Source organism: Melopsittacus undulatus, chromosome 6 (genome assembly GCF_012275295.1).
Source record: "Melopsittacus undulatus isolate bMelUnd1 chromosome 6, bMelUnd1.mat.Z, whole genome shotgun sequence".
In the NCBI taxonomy this organism is placed as follows: domain Eukaryota; kingdom Metazoa; phylum Chordata; class Aves; order Psittaciformes; family Psittaculidae; genus Melopsittacus; species Melopsittacus undulatus.
This window is the reverse complement of record NC_047532.1, coordinates 15904713-15927025: the sequence shown is the minus strand read 5'-3', so window position 1 is coordinate 15927025 and position 22313 is coordinate 15904713. Positions and strand designations below refer to the sequence as shown.

At 49.1% G+C, this 22313-nt stretch overlaps 2 protein-coding genes across 3 annotated transcripts in view; both read right to left on the bottom strand.

Annotated features, from left to right (window-relative positions):
* Positions 1–2839: 2839 nt before the first annotated feature.
* On the bottom strand, positions 2840–5152 carry DMRTA2 (DMRT like family A2). Of its 2 annotated transcripts, none has more exons than XM_034064090.1 (2): positions 4522–5152; positions 2840–4395 (listed from the first exon to the last, which is right to left on the bottom strand). In XM_034064090.1, exons 1-2 carry the CDS (start codon positions 5036–5038, stop codon positions 3518–3520), a joined length of 1395 nt encoding a protein of 464 aa, XP_033919981.1. In that variant the 5' UTR covers positions 5039–5152; the 3' UTR covers positions 2840–3517. The 2 variants fall into 2 exon arrangements, with proteins under 2 accessions (XP_033919981.1, XP_033919980.1); XM_034064089.1 differs by having other exon boundaries at positions 4549–5077.
* A 12182-nt stretch (positions 5153–17334) lies between these two features.
* FAF1 (Fas associated factor 1) overlaps positions 17335–22313 on the bottom strand; it is a 174106-nt gene continuing 169127 nt past the window's right edge. Inside the window, exon 19 of the mRNA XM_005151116.3 lies at positions 17335–19929. Within this exon, the coding sequence (XP_005151173.2) occupies positions 19846–19929 (84 nt within the window). The 3' untranslated portion in view covers positions 17335–19845. The remainder of the gene's footprint in view (positions 19930–22313) is intronic.

Sequence of the window (22313 nt, the reverse complement as noted above, 5' to 3'; positions counted from 1 at the left end):
CGCAGATGGCTGGCCCCGGCGGAGAGGCTGTGCCGTCAGCGGGACGCACACAGGGGCAGCTGCGGAGCAACAGGCCGGGCGGGGGCTGGAAGGGAGGCAGAGCCGGAGGGGAGCCACCCCGCTCCGACACCCTCCGTCCCCGGGGCCCCGGTAGTGAGTCGGGTTTGCGGGGAGCTCATTGAGCAGTTTTGGGGAGAGGCGGCCCTGGATTGGAGCGGGGGGTGGCGGAGATTTCCCCCTTCGTTTTACAAATAAAGCAACCGGTCTGTAAAGGCGAAAGGAACACATCACCCTTTGCATCTCCCCTTCCCCTCCCGGCCCCGGCACTACTCGCCTCTCCGGGCTGCCGAGGCGGCCTCGCAAGAGAGCAGGGCGCAGAGAGGTTCATTTTAGGTGAAGGAATGTCATTTCGCTACTAAATGGTTAGTCTAATTTGATCTTTATTATGCCGTGGATTAGGGCTGATTCATATTAAACACGAGTGCTCTTAATACAGCGCCGGAACGTGTCCCGCTGTATGTACAGCCGCCGAGGCTGCAGCCCCGCCGCTGCCTGCGACTCACGGATTAAGATTTAATTAACAGGGAAGTTCTCTGGCTCTCACCGCAGCCTCTCCGCTTCACAAATAATTTACAGTCAGCTCCGCGGATTTTATTCAAGTGACAGTATTTTATTTTACTCTAAAAGGGACCTGAATATTTCATGTTGTGCCCGAGGCTGCTGTTGTGCGAACCTCTCCCAGGCAGCTCCAAAACCCAAGGGGTTTTAATCTACGGGAATTACCTCAGTAGGGACAATGTATCAGATTCTCTTACCCCCTCCTCCTCCCGCCAATTTAGCAGCCTAAACTATCCATATGAAAGTTAATCGTCGTGATCCCCATTGTCGGCTGTATAAATCCAAGCTCAAGCCAACCTCCAAGACACGGCAACAACTCTGATAAATTGTCCTGCTCGCCTAACTACACAAGAATGGCTTTTATAATTAAAAGGGGAGCTGAGTTAAATCAACAGCTCCTAAGCCCTTCTCAACAGGGCTAGAATGGGAGAAATGTGGCGACCTGATTTCTTTAAGTAGCAGCTCTTTGTAGCCCATTCATAATCCCAGATATGGAAACCCATCCTGCACAAAGTCAGCTGCCAACCGAAAAAAAAAGGGAAAAAGGGGAAAAGAGTTTATTCAGATGCTCAAAAGTCCACCTTTTTTTTTTTTCAAGTCTAACATAACCCTAGCACTTTATAACCAAACAGACAACTCCTTTTCCAATTAAAGTGGAATTAGGAAACTCAATCAAATTAGCTCACTATTAAAGCCCTTCTTTATTAAACCGTTTTATTGTAGTAATATTAAGTTTCACCCGCTCTTGGAACACGAGACTTTTAAAAGTTTCCCTTGTGATATTGATTTGGCTGCTCCCAAGACAGATCAGGGTCACAAGTATTTACCTAGGTGCAATCTGTAATATTTACTTTTTACTATTATTATTATTTAAGAAAAATCTTAAAATTGTATCTAGCTTGATCGATCGCTCGAGGGAAGGAAGAATTGCATTTTACTTGCCCCTGTCCTTTGATTTTACCCAGGGGGGTCCCTCAATATCTGCGGCGGGACAGTCCCCTCCCAGAGCCACCAGTCCAATGACTGGTTGGTAGGAGCCGTGCTGTCAGCTCCCAGCCAATGTTTACACAGTTATATTTGAAGTGAGAAAGTAAACAGTCCAGCTGTGCCACGGAGCGGTTCCGTGGGATTAGGTTTCCATACCAACGAACTTTAGGAGCTTTTACAGTCTTAATTCAACCATGCACTTAACTTGTTCTTTGTGAGTAATAGTTTTCTTGGGCCAAAAACTCCCAGGACTGGTAAAAGTCGCGCTCCGGCTTTCGGGAGCATCTCCTCGCTGGATGCAGGGAAAGGACGGCCGCTCCTTCTCAGTGTATGATAAATTTATAGAGGTAGGAAAGGCCTTCGGACTTTTTGGTCTTGAAGAACAGGAGGGCACCATTGCCAAAAAAAAAAAAAAAAGAGGAGGGGGAAAAAAGGATTAAAAACCCCAAACAATAAAACAAAACAAACAAAAAAAAGAAATAAAATAATAATAAAAGATAAAAAATAAACACACGCCAATAAGAAAAAAAAAAAACAACCATAACCCCAGCGTGAAGCCTTTGCTCTCGAACCGAGTGGAAAGATTTGGAAGGACGCACATTTCCAGAAGTAAACCAGTGGCTTCTTTCCTGTGTGTACCCCCACCACCACCCAGCACTGGGGTTGTGGTGTCTTAACTCATTCACGCCTGTCACAAACACACGTTCGGAAACCCCATCATTATTTATATATCCCTTCGGTTGTCTTGACATAGAAACAATTGAAACCCACATTCAAGTTTCAGACAGGAGGGGAAAGGACCTCTCTGCTGCTACAAAGCAGGCTTTTGCTTTAAGCATGCTTTTCTCTCTGCAATAATGCCACATTTCCTAAATATAACAAAAAAATCAGTGCGATACGGAAGAAAAAATAAAATCATTAAATTTTTACTCCTCTGATATTGATATTTTTTCCTCCCAACATAAATAATAATAAGACCAGAACCAGCAATAAATGTATGGGACAATTTCAGTTTGTAAGGAAATTGCTCTGGTTTGTAGGCTTCGATTTTATTTATAAATTTCCCGAAGGATATCTGGTTTGACCATGATAAAAATGTAGTAAACATATTTGTACTAATTGCATAAACTTCTTTAAATGTCCTCGTCAAATGAATTTCCCAAAGCACACTTCCATCGTCTTGTAAAATACCACTTGCCATTTATAAGACCTTTTTTTTTAATAGAAAATAACATTTATTTCTATGAAATGGAAACACAGAATTACCTGTTAGAAACAGCAAGAAGTCTGCTACATTGGAACAAGAAAGCAATTTCCTTGCAGATCACAAATGAAAGAGGCTTATTAAATCGTCATACACCATTGGCGCCGGGGGCCTACGGACAGTTACAAATATATCTACTTTCCAATGTTATATACAGATCGTAACATCTGGGGGGGGGAGTGGGAAGGAAAAGGCTTTCAATTTGACAATGTTTAATCTATATGCCTGGTAAGTATTACAATGAGCTGTCTAACCTTTAGCTTAACGTTAATACCAAGTTCACCTACGAGTTACATTAATAACTTAGATTTCCATTTTATAACATTATACACTTGCTAGTATACATATATATATGTATGTGTGTGGGGAAGAGTGTGTAGTGTGTATGTAGCGTGTGTGTGCGCGCACACCCCACGACGCACCAAGGATATCCATGCTTATGGCCATAAGCAACAAAGAGTGACTCATGTCTGGACAATGAAAGTGCACCTTTATCACCGATTTAACACCTACGTCTGTCCGCGCCGGGGTCTGCACGCCACCATCGCCTGCACGGGGAAAAGAGCGGGCAGAAAGTCACCCGTGCCCGTCCCTCCTGTGCCTACCTAGCTACTTCTACACAGCTGAGCTTTGGGGAGCTGCCCCTCGCTATTGCTTCTCTGGGGTGTTGTTGACCATAGGCCCGTAGAGCCCGCCGGAGTAGACCTGCTCCTTGTGCACGGCGGAGCGGTCCCGCATGAGGTCGCTGAAGGCGTAGTCCACGGGCGGCCGGAAACCGAGGGTGGGCATCAGCCCTGCCGTGGAGTAGGGGGTCATGAAGGCCAGTCCCCGGCTGTGCGCCGAGTAGGCGAGGCGCAGCGGGTTGAGTCCCAGGTGGGTGCCCAACGGGTATCCGCCGGCCTCGGCCCCGAAGTGCGTGGCGTTGGGCTGCAGAGGGGAGAAGGCCGAGCGGCTGCCCAGCGTGCCGATGGCGGGGGCCATGGCGCCGGCTATCAAGGGCCGGTGGTGGCCGGCGGCGGCTGCAGGGGTAGGCGGAAGGCCTTGCAATGCGCCGTCCCGGGCCCAGCCCTCCTCGGGGCCCTTTTCCGGGCCGCGGTTGTTGAGGATCTGCTCGATGGCCTGGACCACGTCCCCGCCGCAGCCTTGCAGCACCAGCTCCAGCACGCTGCGCTTGTGCGCCGGGAAGACGCGCGTCAGGATGTCGATGGGAGTCCGCTGCCGGCCGCCGGCCGAGGGCGACGGATCCTGCTCGTCCTTGTCCGCCTCCGAGCCCGAGTCCGAGCCCAGCGGGCTGATGGAGCCCGGGCTCTCCTCTCCCTCCTTGGGGCCCTTGGACACGGGCGAGCTCAGGAAGGACTCGCCGTCCCCGTTCTCCGAGCCAGAACCGTGCCGAGCTTCCGGCGAGGACGTGCCGGGCACGGACTCGCCGTCCGGGGAAAGGGGCTTCCCGCCCGCCTGCTGCGGGGTCACGGCGCGGCTCGGCAGCAGCGTCTTGGGGAACAGCTCAAACTTCTGCATCTTGGACTCTGCCGGGCGGGAGGAGGAGAAAGAGACCGTCACTGCGGCTGCCCCGGCTGTCGGTGGGGCCCACCCGACGGGACACCTCCCCGGTCCCCGCTGCCGCCTCTGCCGGTCCCTTCCCCGCGTCCTACCGGTCCCCCCCGAGGGCGCGGTCTTACCTGAGGCGCCGGCGCCTCCCTCGCCGCCGCCGGCGCAGACGGAGCCGAAGACCTCGTACGCGGGCCGGGGCGGGATGATGCCGTTGGCGGCCGCCAGCGCCAGCCCCTCGGCGGTGCCGTAGAGCAGCTGCAGCTCTCTCGCCTCGTTCTCCTCCTGCGCCTGCTGCCGGCGCAGCGCCACCTGAGCCGCCATGACGCGCTGCCGCTCGGCGATGAGCGTGCATTTGGCGCACATGCAGTCCTTCCACCGGCAGTACCGCTTGTGCCCCTTCAGCGCCGACACCACGCCGTGGTTGCGGCAACGGGCGCACTTGGGCGTCCGCGGGTACTTCTCTGCCGCCCGCAGCAGCAGCGGAGGAGCCCGCAGTAAGCTCCCGGCTACGCTCACGGGCAGCGTGGCCGCCGCCGCTGCGGCCGCCGCCGCCACCGAACTGGGGGGCACCGGAGGGGGAGCGGCGGGCACGCTGGGCAGCTCCGACCGCAGCTCCATCGCGGCGAGCCCGCCCCGAAACAACCACCCCCCCTCACGGGTCTCCCACGGAGCAACGCGGGGTGGGGGGAAACAGGAGAGGAGGCTCCCGGCACAATCACGGATGGGGGGCACGCGGAGCACCGACGGCTGGCATGCAAACCCCAGCGCCTACCAGCTCTCCGACCTGGCCCCCCGCACACCGGAGTGGGGCTCAAGTGAGGCGAGAACCCCCCTGCGCCCTTCCCCCGCAACCCGAAAAGTGAAGTCTAAGACAAGAAAATCCAATCAAACTTAGATCTCTCTCGCTTCCGTGCTCTCCGTGCGCATCTGGCGGGGCAGCGCCAACTCCATCGCGCCGGGCTCAAAGCCGAGCTCCACCGTCCGCGCCCGCGGGGTCGCCGGTGGGAACCCGAGCTCACCCGCGCTGGTCCCTAAACTCAGCTCCCTTTTCCCCCTAGTAACTACAGTCACAGGCCAAAAGCATCCCTTCAAAGACCAGTCCAGCACCTTCAGCGGCAGGATCCCTCTCCACGAGCCGCGGGGTCTAAAATCCAGAAAGAGAATTAAATCTTTTCTAAAGAAAGTTAACCAAGATCACCCCTTCTCCCTGCCAGCAGCGCCGCAGCCGGGTCGGACACCCCAGAACACCCCAGTCCCGGCTGGGCTGGGCTCACCCGCCGCTGCCCAAGCAGGAGACCGGCGTCGGTGCAAGTCAGAGCGGGCAGAACCGACGGCAGGGCCGGAGCGGGCAGGGCCCAGCGCCCCCCGGGACACGCTGCTGCTGCTGCCGGCGCCTGACGCGTGCGGCCCGCGCGGCCGGAGCTGCAGGCAGAGCGCGCTGCCCGCCGCGCTCCGCAGCCACTCGCGCTATTGTTGCGCCCCGCGTTGCCATTAGGCAACGTTTGACAACAATGTGGCGCCTGCTATTGGCCAGGGGCGGGAAGCGCCGCGCTGATTGGCCGGAACGGCTCCTGCCCGAAAGCCCCGCGACCGTCGGGACCGGGCGGGACCCGCGCGTGTGCGCGTGTGTGCGCGGGGCGCGCGTGCCCGCGCGCCAAAAACCAACACTACCCCACGCACCCGTCCCGCCCTCCCGCGGCCCCAGAGCTTTGGGTTCGCGTTGCTTTTCCTCCTCCTAAACCCGGTGGAAGCCGTGCTTCCGACGGGGGTTAGGTGGGTTTGGGGGTGTTTGGGGGAGGGGGGGGATTGGTTTGGGTTTAGTTTGTTTTTCTGGGTGTCGCTTGTCAAAAGGGTGGGGGGAAACGTGGTGTGAAAGGTAACAATTCACTTCATGGTGTCCCCGCAAGGTTTTAGTTCATAACACTATGTAACGATGTATCTCTCCTTCCCCTTTCCTTCCCTGTTCATTCCTTCCTTCTTTCCTTCCATCTCCCTCACTCCCCCCTTCTCCTTCCCTTTCCCCCACCCCACAGCCGCAGGTGAAGCGCCGCGGGGGACCCCCGAGGTGAGTGTGATCCCCGGGCCCGCGTGAGCCCCGCACCGCTCTAAGTCCCCTCTCTCTCCTTCCCTCCATCCCTTGTGCGTGATCCGCGTTCAACAGGCGCCTTCCCCGCCGGGACAATGGACCCGAGGGACGGGTGCTGGAGAGGGAGGAGGAGGCCGTCGGGCTGGTTACTGTATATTAACCCCGAAGCTTTTGTTTTAACGTTAACGGCCCGGGTTTGACGTCACCCCCACTGGTAACGGGAGGAGACAGCGCTTCGACAGCCCCGGCGGGAAGCAACGCCGCCCCGGGCTCTCCTCTCTGCTTCCCACGAGGGATCTCCATCCTCCTCAGCGCTTTTTAAAGGTCTTTGTGTGTCCGTCAGTCCTTCCCCGCCTGCCGCTGCCCGAGGCCGGACCTTCCTCCCTTCCAGCATCCCTCTGCCAGCCCTGCTCCCGGTGCGCTGCCCCTCGGCCGGGCCCCGAGTGCCCTGGGCCTGTGTCCCCCCATCCCGTGGCTGGGAACCGCGCAGGGCCGAGGAGGACAAGCGGCACTCGCGGCTGCTGCGCTGCCCCTTCCCTTTTGTCCCTTTTGGCTGCGACAAGCACAACTGCAGAGCCCCCAAACTTCCCCGCATTCCCATAACGCTCACATCGTTCTTCCTCTCTATTTTATTTATTTCTATTATTTTTTTTACGAAAAGAACGCTTTCCCAACCGAATTTCCGCGTGTGCAGCTGCCACCCACTCCTCGTGGTTTAGGTGCTATAACACCTTTATTTAATACAGCCGCGAAGTCAAAATATATCCCATTTAATTCTATTCGCAACCACTCATTTTACTCTCCGGGGAGAATTACTCCGATCTTCTGATTTAACTGGGAATTTGTAGGACTCGATCGGACTGAATGAGAAACATTTAAAGTGTTGCTTTACGTGAGTTTACCATGGATAAAATGTGTCTCCCTTCTTCCTGCAGTTATGTTTGGGTTTCGGGTGGGTTTTTCCTGCAAATACCTTTCCCTTTCCCCCCGAGGCAACCTGCCATAACCCACAACACAGGACACGAGTTACGCTGGTTTCCCCTTTTCCTTCAGCTTTGATTTGAATTACAGGGCTGGGTTATCCTTGTCGGTTATGGCGGGTTTAAACGATTTATTTTGGAAACAACCATGGAAAAAGAAAATAAAAATAACAATAAATAAACTCCCCCAAACAGTGGGTTATTAACCTGCCAGTGAAAACCGGTGGTTTGTGTTCAGAGCCTCATGCCTTTAGTGACACTGCACAGGGCGGTGTAGAAGTTGGACGCGCAATGTGTGGTGTCTCTAGATCCGCATCCAGAGGCGTTACTCACAGTTTCCGCAGCCTCACGCCGCGCATCCCCCAGTGACCAGGCGGAAGAGTTGGGCACCGCGTCCTGGTGCGGAGCGCGTAAGAGACCTGGTCCCTCCTTCTCATGATCATCCCAAATCAGCACTACAGACACCCCCCACCCAAACACTCAACCACGTACTGCTTTTAAAATACAACAAATCGACATCGAAATAGTCGGGGTTCCTAATGAAGAAGTTAAATGTTTACTGCAAGAATATGTAAGGCAGCGCCAGGAATCAGCCCATACCGAAGACATTTGTCGAAAGCTCCCCCGGTATATCCCGAGCGTGCAGACGTTTCCGACCCGCCGTCCCCGCAGGGGCAGGCGGACGCCCAGACGCAGGCGGATGGGCGCCGGGACGGTGCTGGAGACGAAGCTGCCGCTCCCGGGCAGGGGACGCTCTTCGCCGGGGTCAGCCCGACCCCAGAGCCGAGGGCTCCGCTCCGGGCTCGGCTCAATCCTCCGAGCAAATCCAGACCATTCTCTTGCCTCTCCCCAGCTCCGATAGCTGAAGGGGCACTTTCAAGCGGGATCCAACTATTTTTTTGGTCGCCGGTCTCTGACAAAGCGCGTTTGGAACGGGAGAGCTCCCAGCTCGGAGCCTCGCTTTGCACTGGTCTAATAAAACGATAAAAACAATTTATTTCCCGTCCTTATTTTCCTTTGGAAGCTTCCACCGTGAACCAAGACAAACAGGGAGCACATTTCACATCTTTTCATTCAAACGAAACCCAGCTGGCTGAGAGTTATCCCGGAGACCAGAGCCGCGGCCCGGCTCGCCGTGGGTTGATGAGCGTCCCCCCGCCTGGGCCCGAGAATGGACGGGGTGCAGCGGGGAGGTTGCTCCTGCTGTCCCCTCTTTTCCCCCCTTTCTCTCTGCTGCAATTCATTTCTGTTTGATGAAGCGCAATAAAATCTGCATGTACATCCCCGTTCTTGTGTCTTTTTTGGGAGGGGGGGGGTGTTTGCTTTAGGCACCCCCGGAGTGGCCGCTCTCCACCCGCAAAGGCGGTTGTCGTGTGCACCCGGAGCGGGACCCTACCAGGGTTACAAGGGAAAAGAGACATTAACTGCTCTTAAGCCCCCGAGACTCGTCCCACTCCCGGCTGGGCTCGGGAAGCCTCATCCACCGCCGTCAGACCCCGGCGGGGACCAGCGGCCGGCCCCGGCTTCTCGCATCCCCCAGCAGGGGCTCGCCGGGCACCGGGGAAACGACCCCGGTTTGGGGCCGGGCTCACAGGGCCGGTGGTGAGAGGGTCCCCGAGGAGGGAGAACTGGCCGGGCAGGGCGCTGAACCCTGGTGGGATGGGGGGGTTCAGGTCAGGGATCCCGGGGTGCCGGCCCGGTTCGTGCACCCGCTTTGGAAGCGGCGTCGCTTCCCTGTGGGAACGGGGAGAAACGGCGCCTTTCGTTGCGCGGTGCCCCGGTTGGTGCTTAATTATCCCGCGACGTGCTCGGCTGTGTCAGCCTCCGGCAAGGCGCGGAGCCCGTGCTCACATCTGGGTGAGCCGGTAACGCACGGGACGGGGGCTATTATATATTTATATTGAAGAAGCCTCTGTTTCCCATGTGTTTATTCCTCTCCTCACTCTCACCGATTCCCCTAAAGGCTTCCAATGCATCGCAGCTCCCGTGCAAAAGTTTGAGGGGGCCGCATGCACCGGTGCTGCCGCATCTTCCCCCAATTACAGTAGTAAAATCTTAATTAAAAAGAGCCCGTCCATTGGCTGTCAGGCTGGGGAAGGCAGACACGCAGCGCCCGGGAGCATCCCAGCGAAATATAGTTCTTGATTAGTGTATTTTCATCTCGTTCTTAGCGGAAGACAGTTTGTAAGTACCTGCTAATGTTAGTGCTCTTTAAGGTTTCAATTGTTCTAGGGGGTTTGCCATTGACTTTTTCATTATTTACCTACTGAATCAAAGTAAGCAAATGCCATCTGTTTCCCTGCTGCTATCATCTTCACTTTTAATTATCCGCCCAGCAGCCTAATAGAGATGATATTAAACTAAATCTTTTTGACATTAAAAGTAATTATCCCCAAACCAATATTACAAGAATGAAAATTACCCTTCCCCACCACCACCACCACCATCAAGAAAAAGGCGTATTCCTCCCAGTCCAGGCAACCCTTTCGGATCCCGGAGAGGGAGAGGCAGACGGGGCTCCCGTTAGCCCGGACTCCTCAAGTATTTGAAACATTATTAACTCTCTTTCCAGGCTCCCAGTGGGGGAGGAAAAAGAGACCGGGAACAGGGATTTGTGGAAGGAAATAAGGGAAAATCGGGGCTCCACTTGTTCCTACGTGGCCTCCTTCCCCTTCTCCCCGCACTGCCGCGGGGCAAGGAATAGCCCGGCTCCGCACCGGAGGCACGGAGGGGACTGGGGATGCTCGACCCCGACCCCAACCCCAGGCACAGCACTGGGCCTCGGGAAAACACCGGGTCATAAACACAGGCATCAACACACACACGCAGCCCCTCGAAGTGCTTTGGCCCGTCCAGCGGCACCGGCCTCCTCGGCTTCGGGGGGACGGTCATGACAGAGACATTAGGAGCCGGTTCGTAATTAAGGGGAGGCCGGCGGGTCCCCCAGCAGATGGTCGGTCGCTGAATTACCTCCACAGAGTCATTTCTCTTCGACTCAGGCTTCTCCGCCATTTCTCCTCCGACTCGCTTTACGAGCCGGAGCCGCGTTCTCCCATTTCCTTTAATATGTGCTAAACTGAGCTAATTTTAATTGCATGTTTCAACTTTGCTAATTAAATAGAGCGGTCTAATTAAAAGTGACTAGGGAACAGTTTTAATTCAGCCCTCCACTTTTTTAACAATCCATTATGCAACAAATCCAGGGGTAAGCCCTCCCTTAAAAAAAAAAAAAAAAAAAAAACAACATAAAACAAGCTACAGATGATTGAGTTTTTACACCTTTTTACACGCTCACAATGGGGGGACTTGACCCAACATATGTAGCGGCGGAGCCGGTCCCCGTCCTCCCCCCCCCCCCCCCCCCCCGGCGGGGCATTGGGAAGGGGCTGTCGGGCCGCTGGACCCGGCCGCTTCCCGGGGCCGCCCCGCTGGAAGCGCTGGGACCATTAACCCGGCAGAGGTTAGAGTAGCACATCCCCGAGCCAGCAGCCCAGGATTTGGGAAAATCGGGCTCTTTACACGCTTCATCTCTTCCCCAAGTGCTCATTAGGTTGTTAACCTCTGGTTCACATGAAAGGGGCTTGTGATGAATCCCCTCCCGAACAAATGGGCGCATCCCCCTTCAGGCACTGAACAAAGCCCTTAAAATAACTGCACAAGAAAGCCTGGACTTGTTACTCTAAAATTTCCTTTCTCTGCGAGCTTGCGCCCGTCCACGCACTCGGGCACACAGAAACAGGGACGGGGGGGGGGGGGGGGGGGGGGGGGAAGCGCACACACGCAAAAAATACCCCTCACCCCGTGTGCGGGAGCTAAACAGGAAAAGTCCGGGTTTCGTGCCCGGGTTTGGTTCAGGTTCGGGATGCGGCTTCCCAAGGGAGGAGAAGGAAACCTGGAAATCTCAATCGCTTTAACGGAGCGGGGGGGAGGCGGCCTCTCCGCGGGCACAGGAGGACAGACACGCACCAGCCCGGGCGGGAGGGGGGGCTGCGGGGACCCCCCTCGCTCTTCCTTTCTCCCACCGCCCCGACAGACGCAGAGTCACGGGGGAGGGAATTTCCCTTTCCCGCAGCGGGGGGATCCCGCACTCTTCCGCACCCCGGAGCAAGGGCGTCGAGCGGCTCTTTCACCACACCGGCTGCACCTGCGCTGTGCACGGTGCGGGGTGCTGGGCCGGGGGGTGCGGAGCTTTGCCCCGCATTCCCACAGCTCCTGAGCGGATTTGGGGCTCTTTAAGGCCTTTCCCTTGCTCGCTCCCTCCTTCTCCTCTCTCCCTTTTTATTTCCCAGCCCCTCGGGCATGGATTAAAGTGACAGACAATTTTCCCCTCGCACCGTATTGATGGTTAAATGCACTTCGAGATAATGCGCTGAGGGCGGCGGGAGGGGTCCGGGAGCGGTGCAGCCCCCCGCGGGCCGGGGGTGCGGGGCGGGGGGCGGATCGGTACGGGCTGTCGCCCTCCTTCCACCCCGCACCTTGCGGGGAGCGGGCTCCACGGGGAGCAGCGTGATAACGGCGCTGGGAAACCTGCGTGTGCGCGGCCTCGCCTGCAGCCGCGGGCTGCTCACACTCACACATGCAGGTAACGAGGAGGCAGCAGCTCAGCCCCAGAATGACTCAGGAAAGCTCCGCTCCGCTAATTTACTATAGGGCGCACGGAGAGCTTCATTAAAAAGGCTCTTGTCAGCTCCCTAACGATCCGCGAGCTTTTTAATTATATTTTATATTCCCCTACCCGTCCCCTAACTTCAAACACATGGTAAAAAGGATTTGCTTGTTTTGTTTCAGGTAAAACCTAATAATTAAAATTCAGACCCCGTCCCATGCATCTGCTTCGCCTTTGCCAAATGAATTGAAGGGAGAGAGAAAAGCGATTTCATTGAGATCACAGATGGGGTGCAGGTTTTTGGAAGAAATTTGAGAAACACCATTGTCCAGAATCAAAACTCTATGTCTTGCCCCACAAAGGGGGCTGCTTTAAGCCCCTCAACTTCTATGGGGCTTGTTTTTTAAACTTTAAGTGTTCCACACAATAAGCTGCCACCAAAATGTCACAACCGCTCTGATTCCAAGTGTGTCTCGCTGCAAAAGGGTGCGGGAAAAAATGAAGGGAGCAAAGGGAAGGAGAGTAATTAAAAACCCCCGCGCTCCCTCACTCCTGATGGGGGTGGGAATTGCCCCCACTCGTGACAGCGGGATGGATAAGCAGGGCAGTGTGTGTGTGTGTTCCCCCCGTCCCGGCTCCGCTCCTGTCCTGCCCAGCGCATCCCCGCTTATTTTGGAGGGTAAATGGTTTCATCAGCCGAAGACTGAGCCTTTCATTTTTATTCATGGTCATGACAGCCCCAGTCGGAGGGTTATGTGCCTCCTCTCCCACCCCCTTCTCCATGTTTGCTCGGGAGTTCGGGAGCTTCCCAGTCCTGCCAGAATACGGTAGATGATAAACACAACCTGCGCCGTTAAAGAGACATATTGAGGAAGGGAGGGAGAGGAGCCGCTTGAACGGCATCACCAGAAACCGGGCGTACTCGGGAAGGAGTGTGGGGGAGAATAATTCCTATATTCTTTTTACAGCTAACGGCGTCAGTAACGCAAACACAAACCTCTCTTTAACTTAATGATGGACCATCAGCTTCCTCCCCCTTCCCCGTGCAGTCCCGGTTGCCGTCAGCCCCGCAGAGCTGCGGCTCCGGGCTCCGTGCGCTGGGGTTTGTTTGGGTGGTTTATGGCCCGGTAATACCCGGGTTTTCCACGCCCGGCCCCGTGTCCGCCCAGAAGGGAACGGGAGACCCGGGGAGCGCTCCCCCGGTGCGCAGCTCCCTCCTGCCCGCCCCGCCGGGGCCCGGTGGGGATGTTTCCATCGACGGCTCCTCCGCACCCCAGTGAGGCCGGGAGCGGGTCCCGAGGCCGCGGACGGGCGTTTTCTCTCCGCACCTTCCCCTTGGGGCCCGCATTCGGGCGCGCAGCCCGCACGCCCCGAGGTGCGAAGGCGCGGCCCGCCCCGCGCCTCCCGGCCTGGCGCTGCGGTGAGGGGCTCGGCCGCGGCCGTTTCCGGCGGTTCCCCCGCAGCGACTGAGAGTGCTGAATGCCGCGGTTCTGCTTTTGGGGGTTTATTTGCTACAGTAGAGGATAGTGCAGCAGTCACCCAGTATCTTACCTTCGTCTACACCTTGAAAAAGCAGAAGTACGTTCTCGGCAAGGGAGGGATCTCTGCAGTGTACAGGTTGTACTTCAGCTCTGAAAAACACCTGGATTTGAAAAAATCAGATCCACAAAATTATCTATAAAGTTCCTCTGTGGATGTGAGTTTGTAACTGTCACTAAACCAAATAAATCCCTTCCCAATTGCCACTGCATTTCGGAAATGCCTTTTCCTTATCCAACGAAAAGTCCTAATTAACGATGGCATAGAAACCCGGCCAAGAGACAAAAATGTTTCTATGTGCACATTAATTTTAAACCTCCGAAAGTGGCTGAGACTGAATGGGAGGTTTCAAATGAGAACAAATGAGGTGTGCTGGTGAATTAAAAAAAGGCAAGATCAGGAGGAACTAGATGCTCTAGTTACAAGGCAGAAAATACCTATGAATTATAGCAACTAGCTAACGGGGACTCTGACATAAAACATAGAGGCAAATAAAGTGATAGAAAACATATTCTGAGGTAAATGAAAACATCCTTATATTCACCATTTTGCTAAAATAATAAAATAACATTTAAAAATCACCAGAGTAGCTTTAAGAAGGCTTTAAGAAGAAAACTGCATAAAGAGGGAGGTAATAAGGAGAAGTCACAGGCAACAGGCTAAGATTGTTATCAAAACTATCTGAAGACACTGTCTCAGATCCTCACAGTACACATCTATCTTTCTTAAGAAGACTCCAGAAGGCCCACCAGAAGCAACTGAGCCAGGTGAGGCAGCGCATTGAAGGATGCAATTGAAAGACAGACTCGAGTTAGGAGAACAGTAAAGAACACGGCTGTGGAAAGTTAACTTTGGGAAGACACAAACCCAGAACTAAACAACTATCAGACCTCGAGGAACAATTCCCAAAGGTGTAAAAGATCATTAGAAAAATAATTGGACTAATATATTCCCAGCTTGTAAAAAGAGCACTTGGTGAAAGTAGGGCAACTGCAGGAAAATGAAGCTAGTCAGTTGCAGTGATGTTTACTACAGTGGAAACATCCTTCCTTGAGAAAAAAAGGGAGTATTACTCAGAAATGGATAGCTGGAAGCAGTAAGCAACAGTTTTCACAGCAAGAAAGGATACTGGCAAGTCTCCAAGGATCTATGTGGGAACCAGGACATCGTGTTATCCAAGGTACTCATCCATTATCTGGAGAAAGGTATCAGTAGTGATGTGATGATATTAATGAATGATACAAGCTCATTCAAGATGGCTGGATTGAAAGCAAATAGCAGTGGACTGTGGAAGACTGTCACAACACAGAAATAGTAAATGAAACTCATTGGTAAGTAAGTACAAAATAATGATTGTGTTAACCAATGGTTTTGTGAGCACAGGGGAACTAATGAAGGTGCCTTCTATAATCAGCAGTTGAATGATATTTTAATTGAATTATGTTAAGGCTGCAGCATGACTTCAGTCTTTATTACACATAAAAGAATCTACAGAGAAAAGCCTTGACCAAGAGTGAATTCTCTGGTGTCTAACGAGACATTAAATCCCATTGAAACATATTTTCCTGCAGGTAGGTTGCTCAGGCTGCTCACTCAAGTCTCTTGTGACTAGCTAAGAGTTAGATGCAGCATGAGCCTTTGCCCTCACTGCACACACTTGAGATACTCCCCATCTGGCTTCTTATTTCTTGAACTCTGAGCTACCGACTTTCACAAAACTGATGGAAGCTTCAGAGAGTTAAACCTTCATCCCATTCATTTAGTTTGCTTGAAATTAAAACCAAATTAATGCAAAATGTAAAGGAAATCACAAGGCATTCAAAAGTATTTAGAGGAACATGAACAGAATCCCAGATGAGCAACTCTGCCTTCCTCTCCCTTGCATCTTCACTTATTCACCCCTTACATGCTCCACCTTCTGCTTTTTGTCAGTGCTGGTGTGCACACAGCCACTCAGTGAGCTGGGTCAGCCTGAAAACTGCTCCAGGAAAAAGGAGGTCAGTTTTTAGCTACATGAGTTTGGTTCTAGTGCAGGATCGGGGCAGAGGTGGCTCTTCTGGCACCAGTGCAGCTCTGTATCATATTGAGTATAAAACTGTCTGGATCTTGACATGTTTCATGCTAAATTTGGTATTCCTCCATCTCTGTCATCTGTAAGGAAATGGTTTCAGGTAGTTAACAATGGCTCATGCTGTGTAAAATATACAGTAATTTCTGCTTTGTGACCTGTCCAGAAAACAGTATAATAAAGGCTGCTGCTGTTGCCTTCTCCTTCATACAAGAGTAAGAAAATTTAACTAGGGTGCAGCATCAACATCCAGTCCCTCCTCCTAGGTCATTTGTCTGAGAAGACCAGTGACTGCAATGAACCACCATGGGACACAGCTGTAAGACAGCCCACATCAGGCAAAGCACCCCATCTGCTCCTGCTCGTACCTTCCCTCTCAATGAGCTTAAGGGACTGTTGTTATTTGGGTATCAAACAGCTTTGACAGCAAAGAGAGTACACATGTTGGGAGAAGCCTATACCACGACGGTGATGAAGCAGCCTGCTGATGTGTCACAGGGGCTTGTCTCTCCTCAGACCAGCATCACTCACAAGATGGGAAAACTTCAATGTAAAGCAAAATGCAGGGGAGTCTCAGAGGAACGCCACCATTGCTCTTCTGAAACAAAACTGTAACCTCTGCTTTGCCAAATGTTGGAAAGAAGGATTTGGTGCTTACCTTGATGTACAGTCTCTGTGCTGTGAACCCTTCATAAAGGGAGGCATGCTGGGCAGCAGAGAGGAGGAAGCCCTGGCTCCAGTGAGGAATGGCGTGCGCAAGATATCTCCATCTTTAGCAGTTCCTGACAGCTCCAAGCAGCTTCTTGTTTTACCTGAGAGTGACTCTTCCCATATCGTGTTTTGCTTTGCTTTGTCTGGAGACCTACTTATGTATTTTCTGCTTGTTGTGGGCCCCATTTCAAGGCACATAAATCTTCCCATGCTTTCTTTAGGTAGAGTCAGGACATGAGGCTTGGACAATGAGGTGCTTCAGTCCTGTGAATCTGGTTCATGGCGGTTTTGTTTTCCCCCACACACAGAAGAGTGAAATCATGGAACATTTTAGTACAAACACTACTGTAATTGAAAATTTATTTTAAGTTTCTAATGTCACCGAATAGGTACAGTTTATGAAAGCCAAAGTCCTTTTCTGCTACATTAAAAAGAATAAACACCCCCCCCAACATAGCTCCCTTAGAAACACCCTCAGCACTCTCACTGAACTTCAGAGTGCATACGCAGAGAATACAGAGCACATGCTTGTGTTCTCCATGTTCTCCAATAAACGATTCCAAACACCAATGTCAATAGGCAGAAGTTTCTTCAAAAGCCAGAGTATGCCCACCTTCACCATCATGCTCTGAAGGGCAGCAATGAAAGCCGACACATCGTTCAGGATTCCACTCATTAACAGTAATTCCTTAAGACTTAAAACTAATGCATTAATTGTGTTAATGATAATCCATTAATGTGAAGGACCTGAAGATAAAAAGGTAGAATCAGGGATACGCTCTGTAGCAACTGCATTACAGTGTCAGGGTAATACTGAATCACAAAATTAGTCTGTAGGCTGACTAAAGGATTAACCATGCCAGTAAAGCACATGAGGTGAATACCATGGTTTAGGAGAGCAGAAAATGATGGCATAGCATATTAATGTTTCTACAGAGGGACTGGTTTGCGCCGAGGATGTAATTTGGAAAGGTGACTCTGGATGGTTGCTTCTTGAAATCAGGCCCAAAGTATTTAGAGGACCAAAAATCATAAATGTTTTATTTAAAGAGTGATACACTTCTTGTGGCAGAATAATCCCCGTATACTGATCTTGATATCTTTATACCAGCGGACAGTAATGCCACCACTTTGAACATTTCCAGTTAATTATCACTAGAACATTTTGATAATGACAGGGTATTTTGTAATATGAGCAAAATGAGGGAAAAAAAATAACAAAAGAGTTAGGGAAAAAAAAAGAGGCCAAATGAACCCTGGGAGCACCGACTTCAACAAATATTCAAGCCACATTTAATAACTTTATAAAACTAGTATCAAAGTAAAGAATATATAAGTCAAAATACAGAAATAAAGTTGAGAGAAAACAGCCGGATGAGATCAAACAAAAGTTAAACAGGACAGATTCATACAAACAAGTTGGCTGAAAGGTCGCTTTGCTTTGTGTAGCAGTATTTCAGCAACTCCTTTCCTCTATAGCCAGCTTAGAAGGAAAAGCTAATATGAACGAAAAGAGATATGTATCACTTTAAAATCCTGCTGTATGTGTTACTGTGATTGTTTGTAGAAACAGCATCACCCCAATTTGCAACCTATGTTAATTTCTTATTTACTAAACATGTTTTTGTAAGGAAACAGGAGTTCACAATGAGGTGCCTGCATTCAGCTTTCCATTACACATACATATACCTTTCTATTGGCTATGAATTCTTTTATTTGTGAACTGGAAATTATTGGAATTTGCTTAACACTTCCAAACCTTTTGTTTGCCATAGATACTTCACTTCTAAAAGTGTCCAATGTAGCACTTACTAATTGCAGAATTACAAAAGGTAGAATAAGGCTTTCCCTGCTCAGAAATTTGCATTTTTGGTACAGGTAACAATAGATCAGCTTCACTAACACCCTAATAATAGGCATACATTTGATTTTATGTCAACATCCTTCCAAAGAGAAAAAAAAACAAACAAGAAAGCCTAAGAGATGTGTGTAACTGGGTTTTGCTTAGTACAAAATTTTCAAATCAGAACTCATTTTGCTATGATAAACACTATGAATTACATACAAACAGAGTTGGAAAACAATGTGCCAAAAAAAGAGAAGTCTGATTAGCAGATGATGATTCTGTAGTGCCACTGTGCACTACCCTGTAAGCCCAGAGACTTAAAAAGAAAAGCAAAAAACAAAACCCTAAAAAAACTAACCAAACCAGTTTTGATGCTGGTTTGGCACCAGGTGTACGTACATTATGGTCTTAGACTCAGTATGCTCATTGTATGGTTGAGAAATTTCAAGTACCAGATTTTTCCCCATCAGATGGCAGGTAGCTGGTGCATACATGTCAGACAAGAGAAGGAGGATTTCTTTAATTTGAGATTGGATCAGTAATCTATTGTTAACATGTCCAAAAGTGTGCAATAATAAGGCAGATTTCTTCTTACACCACCTCTTAAGATACTCATTGTTTGATGGAACAAACAAGGTGCTTTAAAACAGGAGAGTAACAGGATACAAACAAGTGCCAAAATGAAGGAAAACTGCTAATATGGGAACTGCCCTTTCTTTCACAATGCAAAATAAAGAACTTTTGTATCTGGTATTTGAAAGGTTTTTAACAGCTGATATTCAATATCAGCTGATTCCTGAAGTGTTGGCAAGATACCAGGTTTCTGGTACTGGCCATTTCTAATGTTATTTAAATATTCACATCATGCAATAAGCAGTTTCACGCACTGCAATGTAATGGAAAATACTTCCTAAACTGAATCAGAACTGAGACCCAAAGCAGAACCAGTAAATAAATATCTTGCATATATGTCAAACTATATTCTTCAAACAAAACCTTACATCTTATCAAAGAAGTCAGAAAGTACTAACAAAAATTATATGCTTTCTACTATAATACTGTTAAATTTCCATGGCTGAGAATGTCCCATTATTTTTTCTGCCTTTTTAAATTAGTTGACAAAGTAGAAATTCAAACACAGAAATAAAATGCATATATATGAGAGCACTGGCTCAGTGAGATATCAAATATACAGCATTCTAGTGTCAAAAGTACAGGCAGAAATGTCCAAGATTTCTTGGTGAAAAAGGGGCATTTGAGGAGTAAAAATTCTACCTAACAATCACTCACATTTTAACAGTGCATTAATTATAACAAAAGCTGGATGATAAGTGAGCAACAGAGTCATCATGTTCAGTGTTCATAGCAGAATGTTATCCTCTGTTCATTTAAATGAGGTTGGAAACATATATTCATGTATGTGAAACTTTAGCTATGCTTTTTCAATTTGTCAGGATTCTTGTGAGAGGCAAAGTTGTGACATTGAACTGAGTTGGATGACAGTACAAGGTGGCGTTGATAGAAGTCTTCCTTTCGATGCTGTGCCTCTGGCTTGTCAAAGGGTGATCAGTCCTACAATCTTGTTAAATTTATTCTTTTGCCTCTAGGAAAAGGGTTTCTTGAGGGTAGAGTTTTACCTCCAGTAATGATTTATTTGGATCCAGCTGGGTCACCTGTAAAGATAAGAACAAGAAGGTATGTGTAAGTAGACTTTTTTGAATTGTTTCTCTTCACAGGGCAGATTTTCACCAGGGAGATTGTTGAGTCTTCTTTTAGTGATACCTGAAGTTGTGGGTATGCATTCCCAGGATGCTGATTAAGAAATATATACTGTATTTTATGTCTATTATTATTATTATTAAATAAACAGAATAATGATAAACAGAATCCATGACATGAATTCCAAGGTTTGGCTTTCCACTATAAACCAAAGCGTGAACACATATCTGGTTTTATCAAAGTCAAGGTCTTTTGGAAGGATTGTTAGAACACGAGTTGAGGTATAATATAAAACTGTAGTCCCAGGTAAGTATCCTAAAACTTCAATCAAGTTGATGGTGCAAGCAGCATAGTAAATCCAACATGATCTCTCAATTGAAAGGGGAAAACTATTCTACCTTTAATTTTCTACTCTCTTTCTTGCTCCAAGTCACATGGTGAAGCACCTTTCACTCACACTGATGCTTAACAGCCACCTTAGTGAAACTAGTCTGGGAGAGAACTGTCCACTTTCATTTGTTTGGCTATTTTTCTGTTATGCTAGTGAGTCTAACTGGTGAACACACAAGTCCAGTCACCACCAAATCCAGTGCAAGCAGCAAAAGCCCTAAGAACTAAGTAGAAGGAAGGAAGCAGGGCCCTCCTCCTTTCATGGGGAGTGAGATGCTAAATGATATGGTGAAACTGCATCTCAACCCAACTACTGAAGAGTGTAGTTATGCATGTGTGTGCATGTATATATATATATGCATTGTAAGTACAAAGTTTATGTGTCATTTATGTATACATTTAGCTGCGTATATCTGTATTATATGATTGTGCCCTGGAATCCGGGCTCCTCACCAGATTTGTAAAGGCATTTAGGCAATCACTTCTGCAGGTGGGCATACAGGAGAATTCCAGGGAGAGTTAAATGCCACGCAATCTGGAATATAACAATACAGGCACTATCTACACCATTACTGCCAACTTCTGCATTTGGATCTTAGCACCAAACTCTGTAAGCTGCTCAACATGCTGCCTATCCCATTACTGACTTTCACTTAAGGTACATAAGCAATTCTCTGTTTATAGTCAGCAAGAAACTTTTGTGATGAGGATTATATTTAGAAGCTAGACTGCTGCCTATAGGATATCTTGTATGAGAATAAAATTGAATTGTAAATACATAATGCAATTCTTTATATAGATATAATAATGACAACAGATTCTGGTGTCCTTCAGACTTTCAGGTTGACATGTTAATGCTGTGAAGAGCTTCAGAAGACAACTATGAGGGCAAGAAGATGATATTTATATGAAGGCAAAGCTTCACATAGAATGATTAACATTATTTCTTTTAATCTTACCATTATTTGAAATATTTGACTTCCATTCTTAAACTACTTTCCCTGGTATTTCTGTTTGACTTTATTTTGCTGTGTGAGCACGCTAGTTTTCAGAAGTTTGCTTGTGAATAATAGATTATTAGTCTTATGCTATGGATATAAATGCAAATGCATACTGATAAACATTTTTTTCCAAAGTTCAATTTGTTTTATCTGTGACCATAATATGCCACTACTAAAATTATCTTTTAAAACAGTCAAGCACACCAAACACTATGAATTAAGAAGAAACCGCTATGTATTTTGTCTTAAAAGCATAATTTACTTAATTCTGTTACTAACAAAACCAATATTGCTCCTCTTTCTCCCCACCCCAGCTAAATCAGGCAAACCTGAATATATTTGTATTTCTACTGATTTATGGGATAATTATAGAAAATTCATTATTTAACCAAATATTAAAAACTTGTCACTTCCTAAATCCACTGAAATCAATATAATTTCACCTGACTGCAGAAGAAAAAAACCCAAACACAGACACATTATTTTGATCCCCAATGCAGGAACATAATTTCTTAAACTTCATGTACCATGGTGAGCTATTGCTAAGTGTCTGAAGAGAAAAATCATTTCTAAAAACCAGACTCAATTTTAGATTCCTATTACCCACAGTCCAATTATGCATTCCTGCACAGATGCTGCTTCAATTATTGAAAGGTTATTATCTTCGAAAGCAAACCTGTTATGTAAAAAACAGCCAAAGTAGTGCATTTAAGTTTGTGATTACAGAACTATGCTAATTAAGTATCTTGTTGCATTTTTTAATGTTCTGGTATTCTGCTACAGTCCATTATTACACCTTGACATGGACAGTGAGGTAAACAGGGGACTCTGCAATTCACAGCAGATGAGGTATTGTCCACCTGAGAGAACTGATTTTCCCTGTTTTCTGTTCAAGCCAGTATCTAATTAGACCTCTCTATTTTCAAATCCTGCCACCTTTTTTTTCT

Coding starts and splice junctions, on each gene's coding strand:
- DMRTA2 (XM_034064090.1), bottom strand. CDS start 5,038: ATGGAGCTGCGGTCGGAGCTGCCCAGCGTGCCCGCCGCTCCCCCTCCG. Junction 4,396..4,521: donor CGCGCCCTCGGGGGGGACCG/GTAGGACGCGGG, acceptor CCCGCCCGGCAG/AGTCCAAGATGCAGAAGTTT.